Source organism: Asterias rubens, chromosome 13, assembly GCF_902459465.1.
Source record: "Asterias rubens chromosome 13, eAstRub1.3, whole genome shotgun sequence".
Taxonomy (NCBI): domain Eukaryota; kingdom Metazoa; phylum Echinodermata; class Asteroidea; order Forcipulatida; family Asteriidae; genus Asterias; species Asterias rubens.
This window is the reverse complement of record NC_047074.1, coordinates 4,928,751-4,955,185: the sequence shown is the minus strand read 5'-3', so window position 1 is coordinate 4,955,185 and position 26,435 is coordinate 4,928,751. Positions and strand designations below refer to the sequence as shown.

Below are 26,435 nucleotides of genomic sequence, written 5' to 3'. Positions count from 1 at the left end.
CATTTCAAAACTGTGAATCTGCTCTGATTGCCAAACTTTATCCAGTGTTCTTCAGGACTTTTTATCTTGTCGTGGCTGTGCGGTCAAGAGCACCGAACTCAAGCTCTGGTGACTCTGATCAGCAGAGTGTGGGTTCAAGTCCCGGTGTTGACGCTTGTGTCCTTAAGAATTACCTTCCAACACTATTGCACTTTACAACACACCTCTTGCTTGTTCTGGCTGAAACACGGTCGATTGGGGTGAACTAAAATAGTCTAGCGATCGCGCACGTAATTTGCGGGAATAGTGCCGCCGGGCACTAGTCTTTTAAAACAGTGCCTGGTTACAGCGCCCCTACAAAACTTCCCCTTTTTTTCCAGATTTCTCTTCTTACTTCACATTTAACACAAAGGTGTGTTATAAAACACATATTGACTGGCATAATTCGGTAACTAGTGTACGTCTATTCCCCCTCGGGCCTGTGAGTGACCAGAAGAGAGACCTATTTCCCTCGGCCTTCTGCCTCGGGAATAGGTCACTCTTCTGGTCACTCAAAGTCCCTCTGGGAAGAGACGTACACTAGTTACCTCATTGCCAGTCAATATGTGTATAATAAAAAATGGTGCATTGTGGTCGAGCGGTGTAGTGCATCGGACTAAAATTCTGGTGCTGAGTTATCGGGGTGTGGGTTCGAATCCTAGTCATGACAACTGTGTCCATGAGCAAGACACTAAACTATAATTTCTTTTATTCACCCAGTACAGGGGTAAATTTGAACATACTTGGCAGCACACAAGGGAGCCAAGATGGTTTAAGGAAGTAAATAAATGGCCTAATGACCAGGGGGTAATATTGTTGGAGCACCATTACACAATATTATTGATAGATTTGAGCGCTTTATAAGAAGCTACTATTATTTTTATTGTCATTTAAAAAAATCCATTGTTCAACCCCCAAACATATTGGGGGAAAAAACCCATAAATTTGTAAATGATTTTTTGCTTTTTTGTTTACAGTTCTTACCTGGAAGAAGGGATTATCGTTACCGCATTCTCTTCTTAGAATTTCTGACCGAGGTTTGTTTTGACAATAGGTGCTGTATAAACTATCTAATTCTTCTTTCTGCAAAAAAAAAGATAGACCGAAAAATCAAATAAAAGAATGAATGTTTCTAGCAAAATTGAAAATATTGCAAAAATTTTGTTTGTCATTATTACTCCTACTCTTTGTGACATTTTCCAGCGAGCCGAATTAAATTTTGAAACCATTTAACTGCATCAGTTGTGTAAGGTTTGTTTGTTTGTTTGTTTGTTTTTTTAGATGATCTTCCCGTCAAGGGAACTCGGCCCACTCCAACAGAGGGATATAAACACCAAGCTGGCAACAGCCAATCTCTCTCATACAAACTTTGGTTTAACGTCTCTGATTATGAATTACACAAATCAAGAAATTGTGATTCAGTAACTAGACGACAATATTTATTCTAGTCACTGTGAAATCAGCAGTTAGCCATGTTAGCTGGGGGAATCGAACCCACAACCTTGTGATTGCAAGTCCTGCAGTCTAACGACTTGACCCCGGTGACCAAGGTGGCACAACTTTGCACTGAACTGTGTCATGGTATCATCAGCAGAGTGGGGACAACAGAACAAAGGAACACGAGGGGAACACTGCCATTCGCACTTTGGAAGAATCTGTAGTTTTTGTTTCCTCACATTTCTTTCAGTCTGTGGGAGAGTGTTAGGTTCAACAGGCCTCAAATTTCCCGATTTTTAGGGCAAGGCCACTTTGGCCTTGAATTTGTCAAATTTTGAAAGGGCACCAAGGCCATGGGGTAGGGCACCAAGGCCAACTTAAAATTTCAAAAAGGGCATCAAGGCCATAAAAAATAAAGATCATGAAACAATTTCTGTTCAGGTCCATGAAGGCTATTTTAATGAACCATTTCATTACTTTTGCTTTCCTGTAACAAAAAAACATCAAGTATTTTTAAATGTATTTAATTTTATTGATTAATGGGAAGTAAAAGTAAGCATCCATTTTTTGTTGCGATGGCCAGACGTAAACAATGAACTGTCACTTAACTGTGTGCAGCGGAGATTTTGTTGCGACGGCCGGACGTAAACAATGAGCTGTCACTTGACTGTGTGCAGAGCGGAGATTTATTCAACGGACATACATGTACATGTAAAGTACATGTACATGTACTTTTCATGTACATGTACATGATGCGTGATTTACGTAACATGGCCCACGTGCACAAACATGTACGAGTACCAGTGAACAAGCACAACACCAGTGGAATAGGCGGACGCCCAACCTCGAATGGAACCGAAATTGTGATTAGCTGGTACCCATCATGGACAACCTTGCGTGGGTACGCATGTTGCAAGATGAGTACCAGTGCGATTGTTCTCAAATGGTCGTTGCAAGTACATCCGGCCCGTGTATAAACTTCGAGTACACAATGTCTATGATGGATGCACGTCTGTCGTTCGTTCTGCATCGTGCACACACACATGCACTGCATGGATATGCTGCCGTCCGTTTAAATTCCGTGTGATGAGCATTCAACCGACCGCGCTCTGTGTGCGTGTATTAATATAGAATGTACATGTAAGTGTTTCATTTTATGTGCACACAGACGGATGGTGGTGGTGTATCAAAACATAAATTTTGATCTCAAAAAGGGCACGGCGGCCATCGGAGAAAAAGGGCACGGCCTTTTTGGCCGCGAAAATGTCAGATTTTCTCGGGGCACCACGGCCAGTAAGCAGGGCACCGGCGGCCATGGCCGTCGTGGCCGCCGGGAAATTTGAGGCCTGGTTCAATGAAAGGAAAGCCCTCATTCTGATGGAAAATGGACTGATGGTTGTGGGTAGATGCATTCACCACAATACATCATATTGTAGATTGGCATAGTTTGGCCTATCGATGATGTTGAATGGTCAGACAGTAGGAGGGTTGACTGTCTATTGAGTAGATGCATTCACCACATGATATAATACTGCAGGCTGACATAGTTTATCTATCATTCAAGACCAAAGTAGATGATATTGATCGGTCAAATAGTAGAAGGGTTGACTGTCATACTTTATCTTTCATTCAAGAATAAAGTGGATGATGTACAGTGAGTGGTCAGACAGTAGGAGGGTATTCACCACTTGATATCATATTGCAGACTAGCATAGTTTATTGTTCAGAACAACAGTGGATGAACGGTCACACAATAAGAAGGTTGTTGCACAATTGCTATCTCTTGGTTACTTCATTTTTCAGTTCCAGTTTGAGGACTGAATATCTCAAAATACCCAGAGATATTTGATATTTGTGTGGCTGTTATTGTTTCATCCTGATTTATAATTTTTAAACTGTTCACCCGCCAGGAAAATGTTTTATCGACGACTAAAAGTAGAACTGAAGCGAACTGAACGTATACTCACCCTTTTTACAAAACATTTTCCGATTAACGTTGGGGTGTTGATGTAACTTTCTAGCTCCACGAGGAATGTGCTGCAAAACAATAACAACCAAAACAAAGTATTTTAATTTTATGTATCATTTCTTGAGTAAACTGGCACTACTGTAGTTTAAACTAATGCGTCTCTCTAGTATTGTTAGTTCCAGAGTTATTGGAGTGCAAGTAGACAACAGGGGTTAATTTCACAAAGAGTTAGGTATGAAATATTAAAACGTATGGCTAGTCCTAAGTTAGGATGAGTAGCTCGTCCTAAGTCCATATAAGCCTAGTCTCAACTCTTTGTGAAATCCACCCCAGGACTGGTCCAGTCGTGAGTTTACCGGACCAAGGGTGAAGATCACAGGCCTGCGTTCTAGTGTAAAGATTATGTCTTCAGTTACTTAAAAAAATGTCAGTGGATTCTGATTTTCTTTTAGCCGCAGCTGAAAGCGCTCAGTGCTGATGACATAACCCCACATTCTTCTAAGATAAAACCACAACGTATGCTCTAAACAAAACTCATGTCACTGAAAGTAAAACCTCCGTTATGTAATACATGTTCATACTGCTTTCGTGTTTTTATAATGAAACACCTTTGTTTTGTGGTGAACATACATCCAAACTAAATTACCTTAAAGTGAATCCTTTTCTTAGAACAGTTTATTCTATTAACAGCCACAGTGCCTCTCACCTAGTAAGTTTCTATGGTCATCAACTATTGGAGTTAAAACATCCCTTACAAATATTCTGCCTTTTCTTTGGTTTAGAGCGCGTCACATGATATGTCTTAGTTTTACTAGACGACGGCCGTGTGATAGTGCATCGGTTTGCCGTGTGATAGTGCGTCGGTTTGCCATGCGCTAGTCCGAAGACTATCACACGGCGTGCAGTACCCAGACGTCCGTTGCATGTACAAAGATGATCATTAATAGTCTGTAACCATTTCAGATTACATGACACTACATGCAGCACAGTAAAAGTTTTCACAATCTGTATTCGCGTCGTCCGTGGATTGTAGCATTCAGGTCTGTACCCTAATATAGTACAGTATTTAGAAATGTTTGGGGCGTTATAAAACATATATTGACTGCTTCGAGTGCTATGGTTAAAACTATGACTACCTCGGTGATCCCCGGTGCGTTCTATTTTCCCGAGGCTTCCTCGGGAAAATAGAGTGCACCGGGGATCACCTCGGGAGTCATAGTTTTAACCATAGCACTCGAAGCAGTCAATATTTGTATAATTTACCAATCTATGACCCTACCTTTAAAGACACTGGACATGTTTGGTTATTGTCAAAGACCAGTCTTCTCACTTGGTGTATCTCAACATATGCATAAAATTTGGACTCCATTGGTTGTGAAGTTTTGAGAGAATAATGGAAGAACACCCTTGTCGCACAAGTTGTTTGCTTTCAGATGCTTGATTTTGAGAACTAAGCTGAGGTCTCGAATTCAACTCAAATATTTGAGTGAGAAGTTACTTTATAATAGATTAAATTAGCATCGGGGATAAAGAATATTAATTTCGGTTTTTACCCATACACCGATGTGTGTTACCACTGTATACTCAATACTTTACTTCTTTCTCAAAAACTACGCCTCTTCATCAGAGGGGGCCGTTTCTCACAATTTTGTTGTACTATCAACAGCTCTCCATTGCTCATTACCAAGTAAGTTTTTTTGCTAACAATTATTTTGAGTAATAACCAGTGTCCAGTGCCTTTAAGATGATACAGAGTGAGTTTTGATTTCTTACCTGCTGTGAAATCGGTAAATTTGATCCCAATTTGAGAAGAGAATTTCCTGGTTTCCCTGAAGGGCTTCAGGAATGAAGGGCATGAGGTCAGGGTTGTCCATCTCCTGAATGTACCCCCTCAAGACGGCATGGAGCTCGTTGACGTACAGCTTCTCTGTCTCAATGAGTTCCGTGATGACATGTCTGGAAAGAAGGGGGGTGGGGGTAGGGTAAAAATAGCCATAACAACAATAATAATATTATTAATAATAAAGACTTGTAATGCGACATACCCACCCTGCTGGGTGTTCAAGGTACACTAAAACCAAAAACAAAACGAAAGAAAATAGACACAACAAAATTTAAAAAACCTGTGACCATATAAGGTAAGGTTTTTAGAAGAAATTCAAGTTTTTTGGTACAAAGGCAAAACCAAAGATTAAGCGATACCCTCTGTCCTAAGGATGCAGCAATAATTGTTAAGTGTCTTGTTTAAGAACACAAGTGTCACTACCGGGACTCAAACCCACCATCTGCTGGTCAGAAACATCACAGCTTGAGTCCGGTGTTCTTATCCGCTCACCACCGACACGCCATGTACAAAAATTATATGGATAGAGTAGCAACCAATGGCAGCCATTTGTAAATTATTGCAAATTGCTCGTGATTTTACCTATATTTTTTACAAAGGTCAAATCTGCCACTGGCCCAAAAAAACCTTTCCTCACTGACACACTCTGACTGTGTACCGAATTCCCATGCTATTAGATCAATAAAGGAAATATTCACCAAAATATCGAACAAAATTCTGTCAAGAAAAAAAGAGCAATTAAAGACGAAAAAATTACCTTCTCTTCGCGGACAAGGAGTTCGGGCTGTCGCCGTTTTCCGTTATGATGACGTGACCAAAGTCTGGACTGTCTCCTCGGACAATCTCTATCCTTTTATCCGTCTGAAATTAAACAATAAAAAAAAAACCTTAAATAATCTTATTCATGGACACACAAAAATAATTATTTTTAAATTCACTAGCCAAGAAAACTAGTTTCAGATGGAATTAAACAACAACTGTGATTACAAAAATACAGTACCTTGGATTTGAAAAACGAAACTGAAAAGGTAAAGGAGTTTTGAAAAACATTTTGTATTTTATAGATTTGTTGCCAAAACATTTTGCGATTTCGGATTTTTTAATTACGACTAAACTAGACACTGACTAATCTGAAATTCAATCCCCTGTTTGTGAGCAAATAAAGATTTGAATATGGGAAAGCCTTTCTCAGGGATTTGAAAGCACACAATACTACAACAAGGGTATTTTTCTTTCATTATTCCCTTGCAACTTTTACGTACAATTTAGTCCAAATTTTCACAGGTTTGTTATTTTATGCATTGGGATACACTAATTATAAGTGAGAATACTGGTTTTTGACAACTACCAACAGTACAGCTTGTCTTTAAGAGAGTAACACTTTCCAGGGATCCCAGGGAGAGTTTGAAAAAGGACAATATTTATATATTTATAAATCAAGAGAGATACATGTATGGGACAGCTTTCTTTAAAAGATTCTTAATTTCTGAGCCAGTAATTTCCGCAAGATAAGTCATGATTTCCTTTTGGCGGTCCCCAGTTTAAAATATCCACGTATGACATCATCGAGGGGAACTATAGCAGGAAGAAACATGAAATCAACGGAAAATAGTCCCAGTAAAATCTGTACATTGCACTATTTTATAAAACAGCAGTGATGTAAATAAATAAATACAGCATTGTCAAAAATTTAAATATCTATTGCTGTATTTTAATGTTTGTTCGGAGAGCCCAATTTTTACTATTAAGACCTGTACAGTTTATTCAGAGAGTTGCAACAACTTGCTATTAAAAAGCCCATTCCGGGTGCCTACCCCCAAAGTAACAAACAATGCATGTCTGCACACAGGGTGCCAGACTAGACTGCACATTGGGTTTGTGCTATTTTGGGCCTTTTCGAAACCACGGTTCCAGCTTTGGATTCGGCTTCAGGCTCCCTCCTCTCGTCTGAAACCCTGGGCGCGTATACTTGAAGCACGCGCAACTGTCAGAATCCAAAGCCAAATCCAGTCGTTTTGAAGGGCCTTGGATTAATGATGTCCAGCACCAAACGACCAAAGAAAACTGGTTGCAACATTCTCTCAATATCAACCTCTGGCCTGTACATACACATAATATAATTACAAAATATCAATAATAATATTTTTTTTACATGTGTTTCCCCTCTAAATAATAATCTAAAAAGAATTCCGAGCTTCTTCCTGCATGCTCTTGGCAACATTTTCCAGCGAAGTTGGCCAACCAGTCAAAAACTGAATTGAATGGTCAGACAGTAGGAGGGTTGACTGTGTACAGTATTGATCCATTCACCACACCACAAGATATAATATTTAACCTTATCTATTATTTAAAATCACAGTTGATTATATTGAATTGTCGGGCAGTAGGAGGGTTGACTGTGTAATGTGTAGATTGCATTAACGACACGTATCATAATATTACAGCCCATCTATAAATTGGAATCACAGTTGGTGATATTGAATGGTAAAACAGTAGGAGGGTTAAATTTGCACTTGCATTAACCACATGATATCATATTGTACCTCATCTATCATGCCTATTGTTTAAAACCACAGTTGATGATATCAGTTTTTATGCCCCAAAATTTGAATCTGAGAAGCGGTACTAAGATTGTGTATTCCTATAATAGGGATTATTCTTCCAGCATTGACAATACGTACTTCGTGCCGGATTTTCGGCGATATTTCAAAAACGTGATCACCTTTTTAAAGCCATTATACACTTTCGGCACAGAAAAAAAGAGAAAAAAGTTCACCGATTTACAAATAACTTACAGAGTTACAGAAGATAATGGTTGTCGAGAATTACAGATTTATTTTAAACACAAGTCATGACACGGCGAAACGTGCGGAAACAAGGGTGGGTTTTCCCCGTTGTTTTCTCCCGACTCCGATGACCGATCGAGCCTAAATTTTCACAGGTTTGTTACTTTATATATCAGTTGTGAGACACGAAGTGTGGGCCTCGGCCTTTGGACAATACTGTTTACCGAAAGTGTCCAATGGCTTTAAATGAAATTTTCCCATGTTAGTTTTATTTTATTTAAGTTTTATATAGGATTAAAACAATCGGACTGTTAACAAAAAAAATAGGCTACATGTAGTGAAAGTAAGATTATTTTGCCATGTCGACTTATTCACTAAAATAGAAAAATTATTAGATAAACATACTCTAAAATAATATATATTTTGCCTCTGACGAAGGTCCGGTTAGGATAGAAAGCTAAGGCTATCTCCCCTACTAGTTTTATATAAATAGATGCTTGCCAAGAAGGAAATTTTGATTCCATCATCTTCATGTGGTACGTTTCTTTCAGAGAGAGTGAAACTAGTGCAGAAAAAATCAACAAATGTCAAGCTTTTCAATTTTTTTTCTGTGTGCTTTCTGGATCTTTCTCTCTCTATTTATGTACATGTGTTTCCACTTCACTGCTTATGTTACGCTTACATTTGTGTAAGCTGTTCTCGTTTGCTAAGTTGCCATTTAGCTTACGAGAAGGACTCGGCTAGGGTTGAGACGCCGGGCCATTAACTTTTTTTTTTTAATCAGAATTATTAACAGAACTGTCAATTCATTCAACTCATGTAACACCAAAAACACTGAAATAAACTCAATACCACATTACTCAGTCAAAATGACAACATTTGACAAACACAACCTGACAGAACAAAAGTGAAAGAGGTTTGTTTCTTCTTTTAAAAAGAAATACATTAGTGGTTAGAAAAAAACAAACTGATTATTGGGTCAGATTAAAAAACCAAAAGAGGAATTTCTGTGTGAACAAAAAAAATGTTAATTGCTCCAGGGTAACAAACTTTGCTGAATAGGTTTCAATGCACACACTTCGAGTAACTCCACGAAAATATCATCCTGTGGTAATATTACCAGGGGCTAATAAGATATTGATTCTTTTGGGTATTTCCCGCCTAGAATAGCGTGCTGTGGCCGATTGGTTAGGAGTACCAGACTCAAGCTCTGGTCTTCCTATCAGCCGAGTCTGCCAGTGCGTGAAAGAGTCAAAACAAATCTTACAAAACTCATATCAAAAGCATTTTCTTTCTCCTTGTTTGTTATTGGAACTTTTTGGAGCAACCCGAGTAAGTAGTTGGTGGGTTTTATAGATTTGTATTATGAGAAAATAGAATTAGCTGATACAAACAACTTACCAACCAATGGTATAAATGCAAAAAATAGTTAATGGCCTTCGAGAAAGACTCTGCTAGGGTCGAAATGTCTGGCCATTAAATATTTTTTGCATGAAATATATATATCTACTTTTATGAATGCAGTTACCTTTGTAAAACATGGACTTGAAGTTTTAAAGGCAGTGGACACTATTGGTAATTACTCAAAATAGTTATTAACATAAAACCTTACTTGGTGATGAGTAATGGGGAGAGGTTGGTGGTATAAAACATTGTGAGAAACGGCTCCCTCTGAAGTGCCACTGTTTTCAAAAAAGAAGTAATTTTCCACGAATTTGATTTCGAGACCTCAAGTTTAGAATTTGAGGTCTCGAAATCAAGCATCTGAAAGCACACAAAATCGTGTGACAAGGGTGTTCTTTTCTTTCATAGTTATCTCGCAACTTCGACGACCAATCGAGCTCAAATTTTCACAGGTTTAATATTTTTTGCATATGTTGAGATACATCAAGTGAGAAGACTGGTCTTTGACAATTACCAATAGTGTCCATTGTCTTTAATAAACACATTCAAGAGCAGTGTATTGAGATTGTTGCGACATAGAGAGACCAGCTGTCGATTTCACCAAACTCTTCCTAACGTAGGATTAATCTTAGGACGAGTTAAGTTCCATATTCATAGACATTAGGACGCATTGAAACCCATCCTAAAATAGGCAAGTTACTCGTCCCAACTAGTGAAATCGGCTGCCGGGGTTGATTTCAAAAAGATAGTCCTAACTTAGGACTAGTCCTAGGAGTTATTTAACACTTGAGGCTAGTCCTAAGCCTAACTCGAGCAAGCTAAGACTAGACTTATGTCTTTGTGAAATCCACCCCTGTCTTCTTTGGTCATGTGGTTGCTGGACGCCATTTTCTGTCCAACTGCCGCACAACCCAATGGGCAGATTTGCCAAATCGCAACTCTTTCAATAATGGCTTCGGCACATTCCAGAGGCAAAGTTGAATATCAATGGACCTTATGTACTGGTGTCATCCAGCCGCCATCTTAGAGTGAGAACGATAATGAAACAAGAGAGACACACATTAGGCGCACAGGATGGGCCGATCAGCAACCATCTTTTGACCTCTTGCTGAGGGCGCCCTACTGAAATGACATCATGTGCATAAGGTTCATGGCCACATGGATTTTACCTGCGAGTCTGCTGCCACCACAAGTGACTCAAAAGTCTCCCATTCTAATAAAGCTGCTCAGCACAAAACATTTTTTTCTGCTAAGCAGAGCTTTAGTCGGGAACCAGTCACATAGACTATTAATAACTACAGCATTTCGACTGGTGACTGGTTTCCTTCGACCTTTGCTTAGCAGATTTGTAAGCTCAGCAGCTTTATGGAAGTGGGTACTATTTGCGTTTTAACTATGCAAGTGTCATTGTCATCCTATTGTTTCCCAGTTTAGAGTGGTTGTTATCCGATTGGAACAAAGGTGTCCGATTGGAACAAGATGTCCGATTGGAACAAGGTGTCCGATTGGAACAAGGTGTCCGATTGGAACAAGATGTCCGATTGGAACAAGGTGTCCGAATGGAACAAGGTGTCCGAATGGAACAAGGTGTCCGATTGGAACAAGATGTCCGATTGGAACAAGGTGTCCGATTGGAACAAGGTGTCCGATTGGAACAAGGTGTCCGATTGCAACAGTTGGATTGGAACAAGGTGTCCGATTGGAACAAGGTGTCCGATTGGAACAAGGTGTCCGATTGGAACAAGGTGTCCGATTGGAACAAGATGTCCGATTGGAACAAGGTGTCCGATTGGAACAAGGTGTCCGAATGGAACAAGGTGTCCGATTGGAACAAGGTGTCTGATTGGAACAAGGTGTCCGATTGGAACAAGATGTCCGATTGGAACGAGATGTCCGATTGGAACAAAGGTGTCCGATTGGAACAAGGTGTCCGATTGGAACAAGGTGTCCGATTGGAACAAGGTGTCCGATTGGAACAAGGTGTCCGATTGGAACGAGATGTCCGATTGGAACAAAGGTGTCTGATTGGAACAAGGTGTCCGATTGGAACAAGGTGTCCGATTGGAACAAGATGTCCGATTGGAACAAGGTGTCCGATTGGAACAAGATGTTCGATTAGAACAAGGTGTCCGATTGGAACAAGGTGTCCAATTGGAACAAGTTGTCCGATTGGAACAAGGTGTCCCACTGGAACAAGTTGTCCGATTGGAACAAGGTGTCCAATTGGAACAAGGTGTCCGATTGGAACAAGGTGTCCGATTGGAACAAGGTGTCCGATTGGAACAAGGTGTCCGATTGGAACAAGGTGTCCGATTGGAACAAGGTGTCCGATTGGAACAAGGTGTCTGATTGGAACAAGGTGTCCGATTGGAACAAGATGTCCGATTGGAACGAGATGTCCGATTGGAACAAAGGTGTCCGATTGGAACAAGGTGTCCGATTGGAACAAGGTGTCCGATTGGAACAAGGTGTCCGATTGGAACAAGGTGTCCGATTGGAACAAGGTGTCCGATTGGAACGAGATGTCCGATTGGAACAAAGGTGTCTGATTGGAACAAGGTGTCCGATTGGAACAAGGTGTCCGATTGGAACAAGATGTCCGATTGGAACAAGGTGTCCGATTGGAACAAGATGTTCGATTAGAACAAGGTGTCCGATTGGAACAAGGTGTCCAATTGGAACAAGTTGTCCGATTGGAACAAGGTGTCCCACTGGAACAAGTTGTCCGATTGGAACAAGGTGTCCAATTGGAACAAGGTGTCCGATTGGAACAAGGTGTCCGATTGGAACAAGGTGTCCGATTGGAACAAGGTGTCCGATTGGAACAAGGTGTCCGATTGGAACAAGGTGTCCGATTGCAACAGTCGGATTGGAACAAGGTGTCCGATTGGAGCAAGGTGTCCGATTGGAACAAGGTGTCCGATTGGAACAAGGTGTCCGATTGGAACAAGGTGTCCGATTGGAACAACGTGTCTGACTGGAACAAGTTGTCCGATTGGAACAAGGTGTCCAATTGGAACAAGGTGTCCGATTGGAACAAGGTGTCCGATTGGAACAAGGTGTCCGATTGGAACAAGGTGTCCGATTGCAACAGTCAGATTGGAACAAGGTATCCGATTGGAGCAAGGTGTCCGATTGGAGCAAGGTGTCCGATTGGAGCAAGGTGTCCGATTGGGGTAAATGTACATGTTCATGTAGAGTTGTAGACCCCAATTGGGGCTCTTTTCTCAATGAGAAACATCCACATTTAGATAACCTGTTTGGGACAAATGGTTCCGATTAGGGTAACAATATCCCCAATTGGGATAGTTTGGGTGACAATGACTCTGTTATTAATCCCATTATTATATTAGTCATGCAGTGTCATGCGGAGGGATTTCTTGGTAAACCACCAACTGGAATGAGAAGTGCAAGCGCAAAGGGATGCTATTCCGGGTGATACTCCTACATGCAAAACACACACAAAATGGAAGAGAGAAAATACAAAGGGAGAATAAAATTGGTCCATGAACAAATTGTTGCCTTCGTCTTTTTTGTCACTTATTTATGCATATTAGGGGGAGATGGGGATTCGCCTTTCCTGTTTTGGAACCACACCAGGGCGTTCAATTTTTTCAATTTGTTTTTAAAGACCATCACCAGGGAATAAGTTCAGAAATTAGTAGGAAGTAACAGATCACCATGGCAACCACCCAGCACCCCTTAATGACTAGAGACCTTTTTTTGGCAGCACCGCTTAAAAAGAGGAGTAAATTCATTCCTATATTTTTGAGTGTGTGGACTAGTACTACCTGATGTGGCGGAGGGACGTACAGTTGGTGATCAGGAAAAGTGGACTATGGAAATATGTTAGTAAAACAAAACAAAAAGTTAACAAATGAAGAACAAAATAATGACAACTAATCAACAAAGCAGCCAGCAAAAAAAAGTCAGAAGTGCGTACATGTACTTTGCTGAGTAGATTTGTTCTATGAGAACTTGCCTTGCTATTTATTCTACTAGAGCAGGCCAGTCCAAATGTTGAGACAAATTGAGATCTCAATCCGCAGTATTGAAGTTAAAGACACTAGACACCTTTGGTAATTGTCAAAGAACAGTCTTTTCACTTGGTGTATCTCAACATGCATAAAATAACAAACCAGTGAAAATTTGAACTCAATTTGTCGTCGAAGTTGCGAGAGAATAGTGGAAGAAAAAACACCCGTGTTGCACAAGTTGTGTGCTTTCAGACATGTCAGATGCCTTGAATTCGAGACCTCAGCTGGGGTCTCGAATTTAATTCAAATATTTAAGCGAGAAATATACTTCTTTCTCAAAAACTATACATGTTACTTCAGCAGGAGCCATTTCTAACAATGTTTTATACTATCAACAGCTCTCCATTGCTTGTTACCGAGTAAGTTTTTATGCTGACAATTATTTTGAGTAATTACCAAAAGTGTCCAATGTCTTGAATTTGAGAACTCAGCTGAGGTCTCAAATTTAATTCAAATATTTTAGTGAGAAATCATCTCTTTCTCAAAAACTAGGTTACTTCAGAGGGAGCTGTTTCTCACAATGTTTCATACTATCAACAGCTCTCCGTTGCTCATTACCAAGTAAGTTTCTATGCTAATACTTTGAGAAATTACCAAACAATTAACAGCATAAATGGATGACATTGCACTATAATCAACCACATTGTTAACATCACAAAAACATAACAACTACAAATAAATACATGTTGTTTGATGTACTACTTCCAATCTGAACATACATCAAATCTATATTTTAACCAAATAATTATTTCTACTTACACTGCACGAATGCATCTTTTTCTGGCTAAAGTCAATCTGTAAAAATTCATGTATGAAGCCCCAAGAAAATTGGTTTTACCATTAGCCAGCCGCCCCACTATCAAATTCTTAATCCATATACCACCAAGTATGATCATTCATTAACATAATATTTGTTTTTAACTGCTATTATTTCCCACTTTAGATGGAACCAGGAAGTTGAACAATGTACATCATGAGTTCAAACCATAAAAGAACCATGTATCATTTCACACTCGTCCCATTATGACAACAAACAGTTCTCACACTCAAGTACCAGGACACACAAAACCAAACCGCTGATCCTATCTGTCTTGTAGGACCCACAAAACTTTAAAGGGCTTGAGTACCTTTTGTGTGACAAAATAAAAGTGTCCACAGATTGACATTTAAACTTTAAAGGGAAGGTACACCTTTTGTAATTGTCAAAGACCAGTCTTAGTGTATCCCAACATAAGCTCAAAATAACAAGCCTGTGAAAATTTGAGCTCAATTTCAATGGGAGACTTTCTGGGACGATAGAGGGCAGCAGACTTACCGGGTAAATCCATTGTTCTCAGAATTATGCGCATGCTCAGAACTACGTAAACAATGGAAATTTACCATCATTGTATTCTACTTTTATATCATCTTTATAAACCATATGCATTTTGACACAAACGGTTACAAACGCTTTTCAAAGACCAACTCGACCGATCCAAGGCAACGTGTTCCTTTAAAACAGACCAGCCAAACCTGAAACTATTCACACTGAACATGTTGTACATGTATGCACACTGAATACTATTACATGTACATGTATACTGAGGAGGAAACAATAACTTTTCAAGTAGCAACTGATACTATAAGTTATTTTACAAGTGGAGTGGAATGCTGAAAAATGTAGCACTTCTGCTTCCAATATCCAATGATGCCAGTAGGTGAGCTGAATATAGGACACAGACGCTTAATATTTTTTCAGATTCAGGATTTGTTGGTACATTTCCCTGGTTTCCAATGATCTTGAAAGATGCAAACTTGGCACCAAGGGATGTCAGACACAGCCTTTAAGCCTGGTTCATTCTAATGTGAATGCGTATGCGGATGTTGACATCACAGCCTGTGTTTTCGATATTTAGTGTTTTTTTTTTTAGCAGTAGTGTAGAGTGCTACCGCTAAGCAAAGTGTGGTGTCATAATATTAATCACTATGGCAGCGCTGGCATATCATCTTAAAATAAATGTTAACCCTTCGTGAAAATCCTGGACCCAATTTCATAAAGCTACGAAACACAAACTCAAAAGAAATGTTGCTTAGCTAACAAACAGGTTACCGCACTAAATGCCATTCTCTCACACCGTTCCAAATTGGTGGTGCCTCGTACATGTCAGAGCTTTGCCTAGCACGGTTCTCTGCTACAACAACTTCAATGAAATTGGGCACCCAACTAGACACCTATACATGTATTCCAATTTCACTTATTGTGATGAACTGCTTCTTGGTAATCGTCCAGTGCTTTCATTACAGAGCAATCCACAATCCTAATTAACTACGCTGTCTCTACACAAAGAAGCGGGAAATGGAAAGACTCACAGTCTCATTAAAGCTGCACTCTCCAATGTGCACCTCAGCCGGCATGGAGCGGCGTCGCACGGAAAGCTTACGGATCATATCTAGCCTCGGTCCAACCATGACGGCTTCATGAGTATTCCCTGCTAAAGCTCAGTCCTTCCTCGAACCCTAATCTCCTCACAGTTCCCTCAACAGTTCTCTCACAGTTCCCTCACAGCGAGAGGAGAGCTGTTCACCGATTGTTTTGATCCCTCACCTAAAATGTTCTACTTTCTGTGACAGCCGACCTTTCTATCACTCTGTTCTATTTATAAGGAAACGTTTCCTGTGCTCCGATTGGTCACTGGTGACTTTCCTTATTAACTGTAATAACATACTTATTTCCTTATCCCTGTTGATTTAGCAGTGTCACTTTCAATGACTCTGATTGGCCGCCTAATTGCCTCACTCATTAGCATAAATTACCAGTCAAAATTTACCCACTTACCTAACTTACTATAAAGACGTAATGGTTTACTAACCACTTCACTCATTAGCAAAAATTACTATTCAGAACTTAGTCAACTATTACTCAAGTAGTTTAAACATACTCGAATGTTGCCTGAACACCTAACTCATTAGCATAAATTACTACTCCTTAATAAGTACTTTACATATTTAAATATGTAAACGTGTAGGCCCTACGTACAATTTGACTGCGACATGAATGCCAGATCAACGGTGCTACGTGACTGTAAGAATATTGACGCAAGCTCAGCGCCACTTTCTGGCTTAAGCCTGGTTCATACATGTACTTCACGTAGAAGCGAATGTTCTTGCATCACAATTGGAAAAAAAACAGCGCGTATTGATTAATTGTTACGTCACCAAAATTCAATTCACATTCGCTTGCGCGTGAAGTATAAACCTGGCTTTAACTCACAAGCCTAAACTGAACGTCAGATGTTTAGGCTAAGAACAATCATGAACGAGCAGACCTGATATCAAGAAATCTAGAAATGGACTCACCTTGGTGTTGTAACCTTTGACCTTTTTCTTTGGTTTACGTGAATCGTTGGGCGATCCATTACCAGTTAACAGCGATAGTCCCGGGGAACGTGACCTCGGTGACGAATGGACAGGGGTCGCCGGGACAATCTGAACAGGTCGTTCCTTCTCGCATTTGGCGATGACCTTTAGGAGGGAGTCCTGCCGTTTCTCAAACATCATTTTCACGTCTTCCATTTTGGTGATGGCCTCGTGGACAATAGCCTGGTGGGAATGACCAATGGGAATGAGAAACACTTGGAACTGACCAATCGGATTAATTGTTATGATTTTGGTTGACCTTATGAAGTTTGTTTATTGTCTTAACAATTTATTTTAGAATAACCTTAAATCCTATTAGTAATGTGTTAAAGGATTTGGGTACTTTTTGTAAAACAAAGCACAATGTCCACAGATTTACATTAATCTTACACCGTTTTAAGATAATGATAGTTAGTAGAAAGCTTAAATCTTAACATATTACTTGCTGAGGTGCTGTCGTTTTTGAGAAACTAGCAAGAAAATGTCTTGGAAATACGTTTCATATGCTAAAATAGTTTTCTTCTGAGAAAAAAAATTATTTTCCTGACTTATTTTACTAAAGCACCTCAGCAAGTAATATTTTAAAGGAAGCTTTCTACTATCATTATCTTCAAACTGTGTAAGTTTAATGTAAATCTGTGGACATTGTGTTTTGTGTCCAACAAAAAGTACCCAGACCTTTCAAATGACCAAATTCAATACAGAATGTATGTAACACATCTCAATTAGATGTACTTGTAAATTAAAAATGCTTGGTAAATAACAAAACACAAAAATTAGTGGGCGAGTGCAGGCAAGCATGAATTATAATAATAATAATAATAATATCGAAGTCTTATATAGCGCACGTATCTACCAAACAAGGTACTCAAGGCGCTGAGTATATACAAACTTTCAGAAAGATAGGTTATTGCAGTGATGAATTCTGAGACCCAATTATTTAGCACCTTATAAGGGTTTACAAGGTGCTACGGCGCATTAAGCAGCCACAACCAGGAACACCGGGCGAACCCCTTCTCTTTTCGATAAGTGCACTGGGTTCTTTTACATGCGTTACACAACACATGGGACCAACGGCTTTACGTCCCATCCGAAGGACGAAGCAATGGTTAAGTGTCTTGCTCAAGGACACAGTGTCACGGCTGGGGACTGGAACCCACACTCTACTGATCAGAATTATCGTCTGACTGGCAGTCTGATACCCAGACATTTAACAATTTGTCCCTAAAAATTGCACCAGTCTAATATGCAACCTAGCCTCGTTTTCAGTCTCATTGACTTGTACATCAGTCAATCTAAGATGGTCGTTTAGCAACAATGATACCCTACTCTTGTGACTCTGCACTCACAGTGCAGGGTCAGATTTCACCAAGCTGTTGAGCAGAAAATAGTGCTAAGCACAAACAATATGAGTAGGGCAACAGATGTAACAAGGCACATTTAGCTGTTTACCTGTTGCTGCTAAGCAAGTTTACCTGTTGCCGCTAAGCAAAATTTGTCTGTACTTTGCAAGTTTTTAATCTTAATACAGGCTTTATGTATAGGGTTTTTTGTGTAAACAAAAACATACTTACAAATTAAGGGTTTTATTAAACACGGGAGGTAGGGGAACACAAGTACCAGGCCCAAGAAACGATATTTTGTATTTGTCCAGCCACCTTAAGGAAGGATGGAAGGGTTTCCTTTCTTGGGGTAGAAGACTACACTCAGGGTCGGAAATCTTGGACAACGGGGTTCCAGGGTTAACTTCAACGTCTGCTCAACCCCCCCCCCCCCCCCCAAAAAAGGAAAAAACAGGGGATTTTGTTCTTCTTTGAAAGCTATTTATTTTTTTTTCTCTTTTTTTTCTCTTTCCTATTTGACAAGGAAGGACCATCTGTTTATTTATGTCAAATTATCTAAAGATATCGAAATCTCCAAAGGGAATTTTTGTTATTTGTTTGTTAAATCCTGAGGATGAGAAATATGTTCAGTCGTCCAAATGGACGATGCACTCTTGGAATTCAAAACAAATATTATCTTAATATTATTAGTAACCTATACCTTTCTGTTGTGATTCCTAAATGATATGTCAGAGTCATTATCTACATTATTTTAAATATGGGGTATTGCCAAGTAAAGAGATTTTGTTCAAGGTAGGGTCATAAATTGGTTTTTGTCATTATAATTTATTGGCAAAATTATCGAGAAAGAAACAATAAAAGTCACATGTGAAAGTTTTAGCGGAATACAGTGTCTACTTGATGAAAAAAATACTGGTGCAATATTGTTACATGAGCGTCAATTCCATAAAAGTTAAGTATGGTGACAGCGGGTACCAACCGCTTGCGTCTCTGGCTGCAGGCTTTTGGGAACGGACACCAACGCTCACAAATCTGAGAAACAATTCATGCATGAACCTTTTCTCAAAATGTTTTCGGGTGACAAATTATCCAAATCATAATACTTTGAAGGGAATCCTTTCTCAAAATAGTTTATATTATATAGCTGACATACAGATCCTTGTCATTTGGTTGGTGGAACTATTACTCCCATCCGCACCGGCGATCAAAAAGACCTATTCGTCCATGGGGTATAGCATTTCCCATTCCTTGTTCCCAGTGTTTTTGAGCAGTACAGCGCCGCCGCGACGCTGCTAAAACAAAGGAGCACCTGTGCAAAAGGTTGTGATCCGATTTGCGCATTGTTGCCGCTACACGGCGCTATATGATTTTTGGTCGTCAGTAATTTGTGTGATTTTTCATAATGTTATATAGAAGAGTTTGCGGTAACACCATGTAATAATCTCTAAATGAGTTGAGGTGGTTCTGAAAAGAACCGTTGGTATAACTCGACGTTTCGATCAGTATGCTCTGATCGTCTTCTGGAGAAAGTTAATGTTATACTTTTAAAATACATCAAATGACAAGGATCTATATGTCAGTTATATAAAACAAATATTGAGTGGCTTTAATTCGTGGACTGGAAGGACTATAATTATCGCTCGGTAAAACTTGGACTGTTCCATTTCACTTGGCTTCCCCTCGTAAAATGGAACAGTCCAAACTTTACCTTGCGATAATATTCCTCCCATTCCACTCTGAGCCACTCAATATTTGTATACTATCAACAGCTTCAGTGCATCTAATAAAGTCAGTTTTTATGGTTGTTAACTTCCTGAGTATTACATGTACAGTGTACCAACAGGCCTGATACTTCATGGAGGCAATGAAGGCGATTGCCTCCATGCCTCCTGGTCATTGCCTCGGTGCTCTTGAAATGCTCCAGTAAAAAACAAAACAATTCCCTCATAAAGTACTCTTCGCCCACAAAATGCCTTGGTGCCCTTGCTCTTTCAAAAAATTAGCATACAGGTACAGCTTTCTCCAGAAGTAGATCAGAGCATACTGATTAAAACGTCGAGTTGAAACCAACGGTTCTTTTCAGAACCACGCCAACTCATTAGAGATAGTCATTACATGGTGTTACCGCAAACCTTTCTTTATCGTTTTTCCACCATGCAAAGTTTAAAATCCTACTCAGGCCTGTACTAATCATTTAAAAACGGGATATCGTTGAGTAAACGGATTTTCTTTTAACTCTTTCACTTCACAAGAAAAACAAAATGAATTGTCATATGGAAGTTGGTGTCAATGGGCAATGTTTTTGTTGCAACATTTTCTCACTTTCACTTGAACTAATTTTACAGGTGGTTCATGTCAAACAGGACTGGCTGGTAACAAATCCAAAATTGCCAACAAATCCCTTACTGGATTCACTGGTACTTGGTATAAACCCAATTATACTAATTTGATTAGAGTCTAAAGCTTATAGTGTTGGGTTACCTCAACACTTTCAAACAACAGTCCTTCATTTTCAGTAATACAAGGCCAGCTATAAAATGCTTGCAGTACCAAGTTTCTCATAATTAGTCTAAAAAGTGAAATTAAAAACTACATGTCACTGTTCCTAATGTTTCTGACGATGTATACTTGTTCACGTATGTGCGTACCACCTTGCCAGATTGGATGGGTATAATTGTACAGACATGCAACTTTCCAATTGCAAAAAAAAAAGGCAAATGGTCGATCAAACCTTAATTTTGTACAGTGTTTTTCAGTTTTCTATGGCACTGTTTTGCAAAGAAAAAGAGGAAATCAGCTGATCAGCTGAAAAGTTGTATGCCATATTCAAAGCAAATGAACACCACATTGGGAATTTATGTTTGAAGTTTTGGATCATGAAAAAAATTAGTACAGTAAACTTGCAGACACAACCATGTATCAAGTCTTTTGGGAGTGGTATTGGTCTCATCAGCAGCTTAATTCCGACTTTTAAAGACACTGGACACTATTGGTAATTGTCCAAGCCTAGCCTTCACAGTTGGTGTATCTCAACATATGCATAAAATAACAAACCTGTGAAAATTTGAGCTCAATCGGTCGTCGAAGTTGCGAGATAATAATGAAAGAAAAAACACCCTTGTCACACGAGGTTGTGTGCGTTTAGATAGTTGATTTCGAGACCTCAAGTTCTAAATCTGACGTCTCGAAATCAAATTCGTGGAAAATTACTTCTTTCTCGAAAACTATGGCACTTCAGAGGGAGCCGTTTCTCACGATGTTTTAAACCATCAACCTTTCCCCATTACTCATCACCAAGAAAGGTTTTATGCCAATAACTATTTTGAGTAATTACCAATAGTGTCCACTACCTTTATAAAATTTACCAAGAAAGAAAAAAACCTACTTCAAATTATAAAGTGTGCTATTTTTTGCACAAGGTTAATGCGGGGAAAGTGATGTTACTCACACTCCTTACAAAATTAAGGTTCGTCACAAATAATTTTACTTTTTGCTCAAGAAATTTCCAGAAGTTAAGAGCTAGTTAGCTTTACAACTTTATCAACTTAAGTAGAAACTCACCGAAGAAACGTCCGATAAAACAATCCCATGTTTGTGCCTCTTTATATTCACATTAGATTTTTCCCAGCCAAGAACATATTGTGTGAATGAATGATTCGAATTCGATTCAACAGTGGTCACAGCTTGTAAAACCACGGTCTACATTTTATTTAAACTTTATGCATTGATGGATTTGAAGAATAGAATTTATCCTTAGCCTTCCTTTTTTTTCTTCCCACGTCACTGAACCGTGACGCTCTTTGTTGGCCGACCATAAAAGATGGGCAAGGCACTGTGGTGAGTGTTCCCTACTCATGGTGCTTCACACTTACAATACTTATATTGTTTGTTTTAGAATATCATTTTTATATATGATTTTTTTTTGTCACGGAAGCTTCTGTGTAACTAATGCAGGGGTCATGCATAGAGTCAGTCACTCCAAACAAAAAAAGTCTGAAACTTTAATCAAAATTTTTTGTCTTTTGAAATGGTGGCATTTCCACCCTTTGGTAACCCCCAGAATTATAGATTTCAAAGAGCTTCCGGAAACAGGATCCTCAACACTAGAGAAATCAGTCAAAGAGCGGATTAACTTATATTGAGGAGAAAATAACAGCTACTTTTTATCACCAAGTTTTAATTCAGATACAAATCTGAATTCAGATCGTAAAAATCTTAAATTTCTCATCCGTGCTAATCTTATTGGGCGGGCATAAAAACCTTATGTTCTTGTAAACGCTGTTTGGCTCTATTTGGAAGGGAAACACTTACAGTGACATATGACCTATTTGAAGAGAAGTTACTTTTAAAACTAAAAATTGGCAAAATTATTTGTCAAGTTGAATATTTATTCATAAATACCCGGGACAGTTTATCCATTGTGATTGGTCGAGAGGGCATCACCAGGGGGTGTTTAAACGGATGATATAAACACACTAAAAAGTGTTTAAACATAGGCATGACGCGGCGCTTACCACGTGGTGTTATTTTACAGGTAAGAGCATTCAATACGCCTGTACTCTATGTAAACTAAAAACAACGATTAGCACCCGCGCATATGCACAACCGTTGAGCGTCAATGCAATTTTGACCCCTCGCGAATGGGGGCCAAGACAGCAATTGAAAATTTTCTTGATTTGTTTTACAAATTTTTGAATTTCATTACCCTTTTTCACAAAAGGGCATTTATGAATGGGAATAAAAGAGTAGTGACTCAGTCTTTAATGTCCGGTTAAAACCGGCAGGGTTGTGGATGTGGGATAAAGGCCCAATCCGAAGGCGAGGGCCTTTATCAAACCCTTTATCGAACAACCACGACCCTGCCGGTTTTAAACGGACATTTAAGACCAAGTCACTACTTTATTCCCCACGAAAGAAACCCCAAAAATTAAAAAAATTAAAAAGACAATAGGTTAACAACTACATAATTTTGAACCTGTTTTGCATGGATTATGGAAAATTGTAAATCTCAAACAACTTTTTTGTAAGCACAAATAAGTAACTGCTTACCTTTATGTATGTATATATTAACAAATTCAGGTTAGTTGCTCAAATAATAATTGAGTAAAGATTAGTCAAGTGATTAAACTAAAAACTTTTCACAAAGTAACTTCAAAATCTATTAATTCAACTGTAATAATTGAGTACAGATTAGTCAAGTGATGAAATTAAACATTTTGATAAAACAATTCAAATATTTATACTTCCCAATTTTATAATTCAGTTTAGATTAGTCAATTGATAAATTTATTCAAAGCTTTTGACAAAATAACTTCAAAAATTAATTAATCCCAATGTAGTAGTTGGGTAGGGATTAGACAAACGATGAATTTATTAAAGGCTTTTGACCAAATAACTTCAACATCTATAAACCCCAATGATGTGTTTGGCTAAGTGTTCCAGACGGAGCCAATAGGTGCGGAAAATGAAACACAATCCATGGGCCGGGGGTTAGCGTTGGGTTGGGTTAAGGGGGGAGGGGATGCCTGTTAGTAAACTTAAAACCATTCCAAATAAAATATAGGGGGGGGGGACGGGCACCCTGTTCCATTCTACGTTAAGCCGAAAGGGAACCAGGGAGGCGGGGATTCGGTGGGTTGTTGAAGGGACAGCAGGGATGCCAGTGCCTAATGTACAGGGCATGGGTTACCAACTAGGAAAAAAAAGTGAACTGAAAACCGGTCACCATGCGGATGCACTTTCTGGATATGATTACATACTGCCAATAGAGGGCGCTGTATAACTTCAACTGAGGGTGTTTTGATTTAAGTTGAGAATCATAGGTCATTTTAGAAACCGTGGAATTGGCATTCAAGGCACAGTCTACAATTTTGTTAATATTGAACTTTGGCATAGAGTCTGGAAATGATGGACAAACTACGGCAGAACTGAAGCTGAAGTTTTTAAATTGGACACTTTAACCTGGAGCCTGTGATGAAACCAAAGTCAAACACAGGATTTTGGAAAAAGGCCGAAAACAGATAAAAATCTTACCAATGTCCTGAATTGGATTCTCTGCTTGTATGTTTCTAGTCTGAAGTATTTGAATTTCAACATGGAGATTGCCACTTTACCAGTCAGGGTACCGAACATGCAAATCAAGACACAAAAGTATTCCAAAATCTCTCATGTTTCAACTGTCTGAAAAGCGCCCTCTATTGCTTGCAGTTATGCATAAAAAAAGGCTGTGAAATCATACTCATTCCCGTGGCAGTTAATTACAAACTCAAAAAGGAAAAAAGGGTGACATTTTGAATCCTACAAACCTCATAATCAGGCTCCTGAAGGTGACGTGCGTACAACACAACAAACGACCCCAAAATATGTGAACAACAAATCATGCACAGAATATGTCATACAAAACACCAAAATAGGGTACCAATCAAACATAAGAAACAATCGGTGTCTGCTGTTTGCGAGTATTTCAAATGAATGTTGTGAGTTTCTGTGAGTTCCACGAGTATTTGCGAGTTGTAAGTTGAAACGGTTTGTCTTGAGTAGTGATGAGTGATTCGAGTATATTTGTACAGTACAAGTTTTGATAAATTGTCTGGGTTGAGTATTGTTGAGTATCTGTGAGTTGCATGAGAATCCTGTGAGTTGTAAGCTTTAACGGTTTGTCTTGAGTAGTGTTGAGTATTCCTTGTATATTTGTAGTTAGTTATAGTAACTTGTCTTTGAGTTACCTTAAGTAGCGTTGAGTATCTGTGAGTTGCAAGAGTGTCCCTGTGAGTTGTAAGATTTAACGGTTTGTCTTGAGTAGTGTTGAGTAGTTCTTGTATCTTTTTACTGTAAGTTGTAATCATTTGTCTTTGAGTTGCCTTGAGTAGCGTTGAGTATCTGTGAGTTGCATGAGTGTCCCTGTGAGTTGTAAGCTTTAACGGTTTGTCTTGAGTAGTGTTGAGTAGTTCTTGTATCTTTGTACTGTAAGTTGTAATCATTTGTCTTTGAGTCACCTTGAGTAGCGTTGAGTATCTGTGAGTTGCATGAGTGTCCCTGTGAGTTGTAAGCTTTAACGGTTTGTCTTGAGTAGTGTTGAGAAGTTCTTGTTCATTTGTACTGTAAGTTGTGATAATTTGTCTTTAAGTTTCCTTAAGTAGCATTGAGTATCTGTGAGTTGTTTGAGTATATGTGAGTTGTTTGAGTATATGTGAGTTGCTTGAGTATCAGTGAGTTATGTGAGTATCTATGAGTTGTAAGGTGCAACAGTTTGTTTTGAGTACTGTTGGTGGTAATAATTTGTATTCGAATATGGTGTCGAGTTGCATCAGTTTTCTGCGTGTTCTGCAAGACCGTGTAAATTGGGGTGAGTTGTCGTGTGTGGGTCTCGCAAATGAGTGTTTTGAGATGTCATAAAGAGTAGTTATAGATAAGTTTGATTAATCTGTCGTGAGTAGTTTTGAGTAGTATTTTTGAGATGCAGTGATCTGTCATGAGCTGCCCCCAAAGAAAATTGACATTCAGTTGGCACTGGTACATGGACTTATGTGTGGTACAGGTTCAAATCACATTCCAGTCAACTTTCCTTCGGCACCCAAAAAATATTTCACTGGAGAACCCTGTCAAAATTACTGTTCAAACTTGAATGTTCAAACTTTCGATGGTAGTTGCTCTAGAATTGCAACTGTCGTAGGTTCGAATCTCACCCTAACTGTTAAGGCCCCTTTCTGGGGCGGAAAATTTTCAAAGCTTCATAACTCAAATCTTACCTGCAACTAGCCACTAATTGCAACAGATTCACATTCCATGGCGGCATACATTTTTCGGCGGTGGGTTTTGGTCCTCATATTTTCCTCACAAATCCGTCATTTTCGTGAAATAATGCAGCTTCCAACGTTAAAAAATTCCCGGCGTATTGATCGTTTTCTCACAGTGTTGTCTGCTGCCATGCGTATGCGTATACATTCGCGTGCAAGACGCAAGATGCAAGACGCATGAATTATTGGTCACCAACCATATCTTGACTGCACAGTGTTAACACGCAAACGCAACGCAAGATTTGCGCGTCTTGCGTACACACGGCAGACTGTGAGAGTACGAACAAACATGGGAATTCCTTAACAGTGGGCGCTGCATTATTTCATGAAAATGACAAATTTGTGAAGAATATATGACGATCAAAACCCACCGCAGAAAAATGTATGCTGCCATCGAATGTGAATC

General features: G+C 39.1%; 1 protein-coding gene across 7 annotated transcripts in view; it reads right to left on the bottom strand.

Moving 5' to 3' along the window:
* Positions 1-26,435, bottom strand: part of LOC117298332 (guanine nucleotide exchange factor DBS-like) — a 95,210-nt gene that overhangs the window by 17,933 nt on the left and 50,842 nt on the right. For 6 of the 7 annotated variants that reach the window (XM_033781521.1, XM_033781523.1, XM_033781517.1 and 3 more), the window contains 6 exons: positions 24,539-24,553; positions 16,831-17,073; positions 6,025-6,128; positions 5,198-5,380; positions 3,423-3,492; positions 1,003-1,101 (listed from right to left, as the gene is read on the bottom strand). In XM_033781521.1, coding sequence (XP_033637412.1) covers positions 1,003-1,101; positions 3,423-3,492; positions 5,198-5,380; positions 6,025-6,128; positions 16,831-17,073; positions 24,539-24,553 — 714 coding nt within the window. The remainder of the gene's footprint in view (positions 1-1,002; positions 1,102-3,422; positions 3,493-5,197; positions 5,381-6,024; positions 6,129-16,830; positions 17,074-24,538; positions 24,554-26,435) is intronic. The other variant, XM_033781519.1, reaches the window with a different exon arrangement.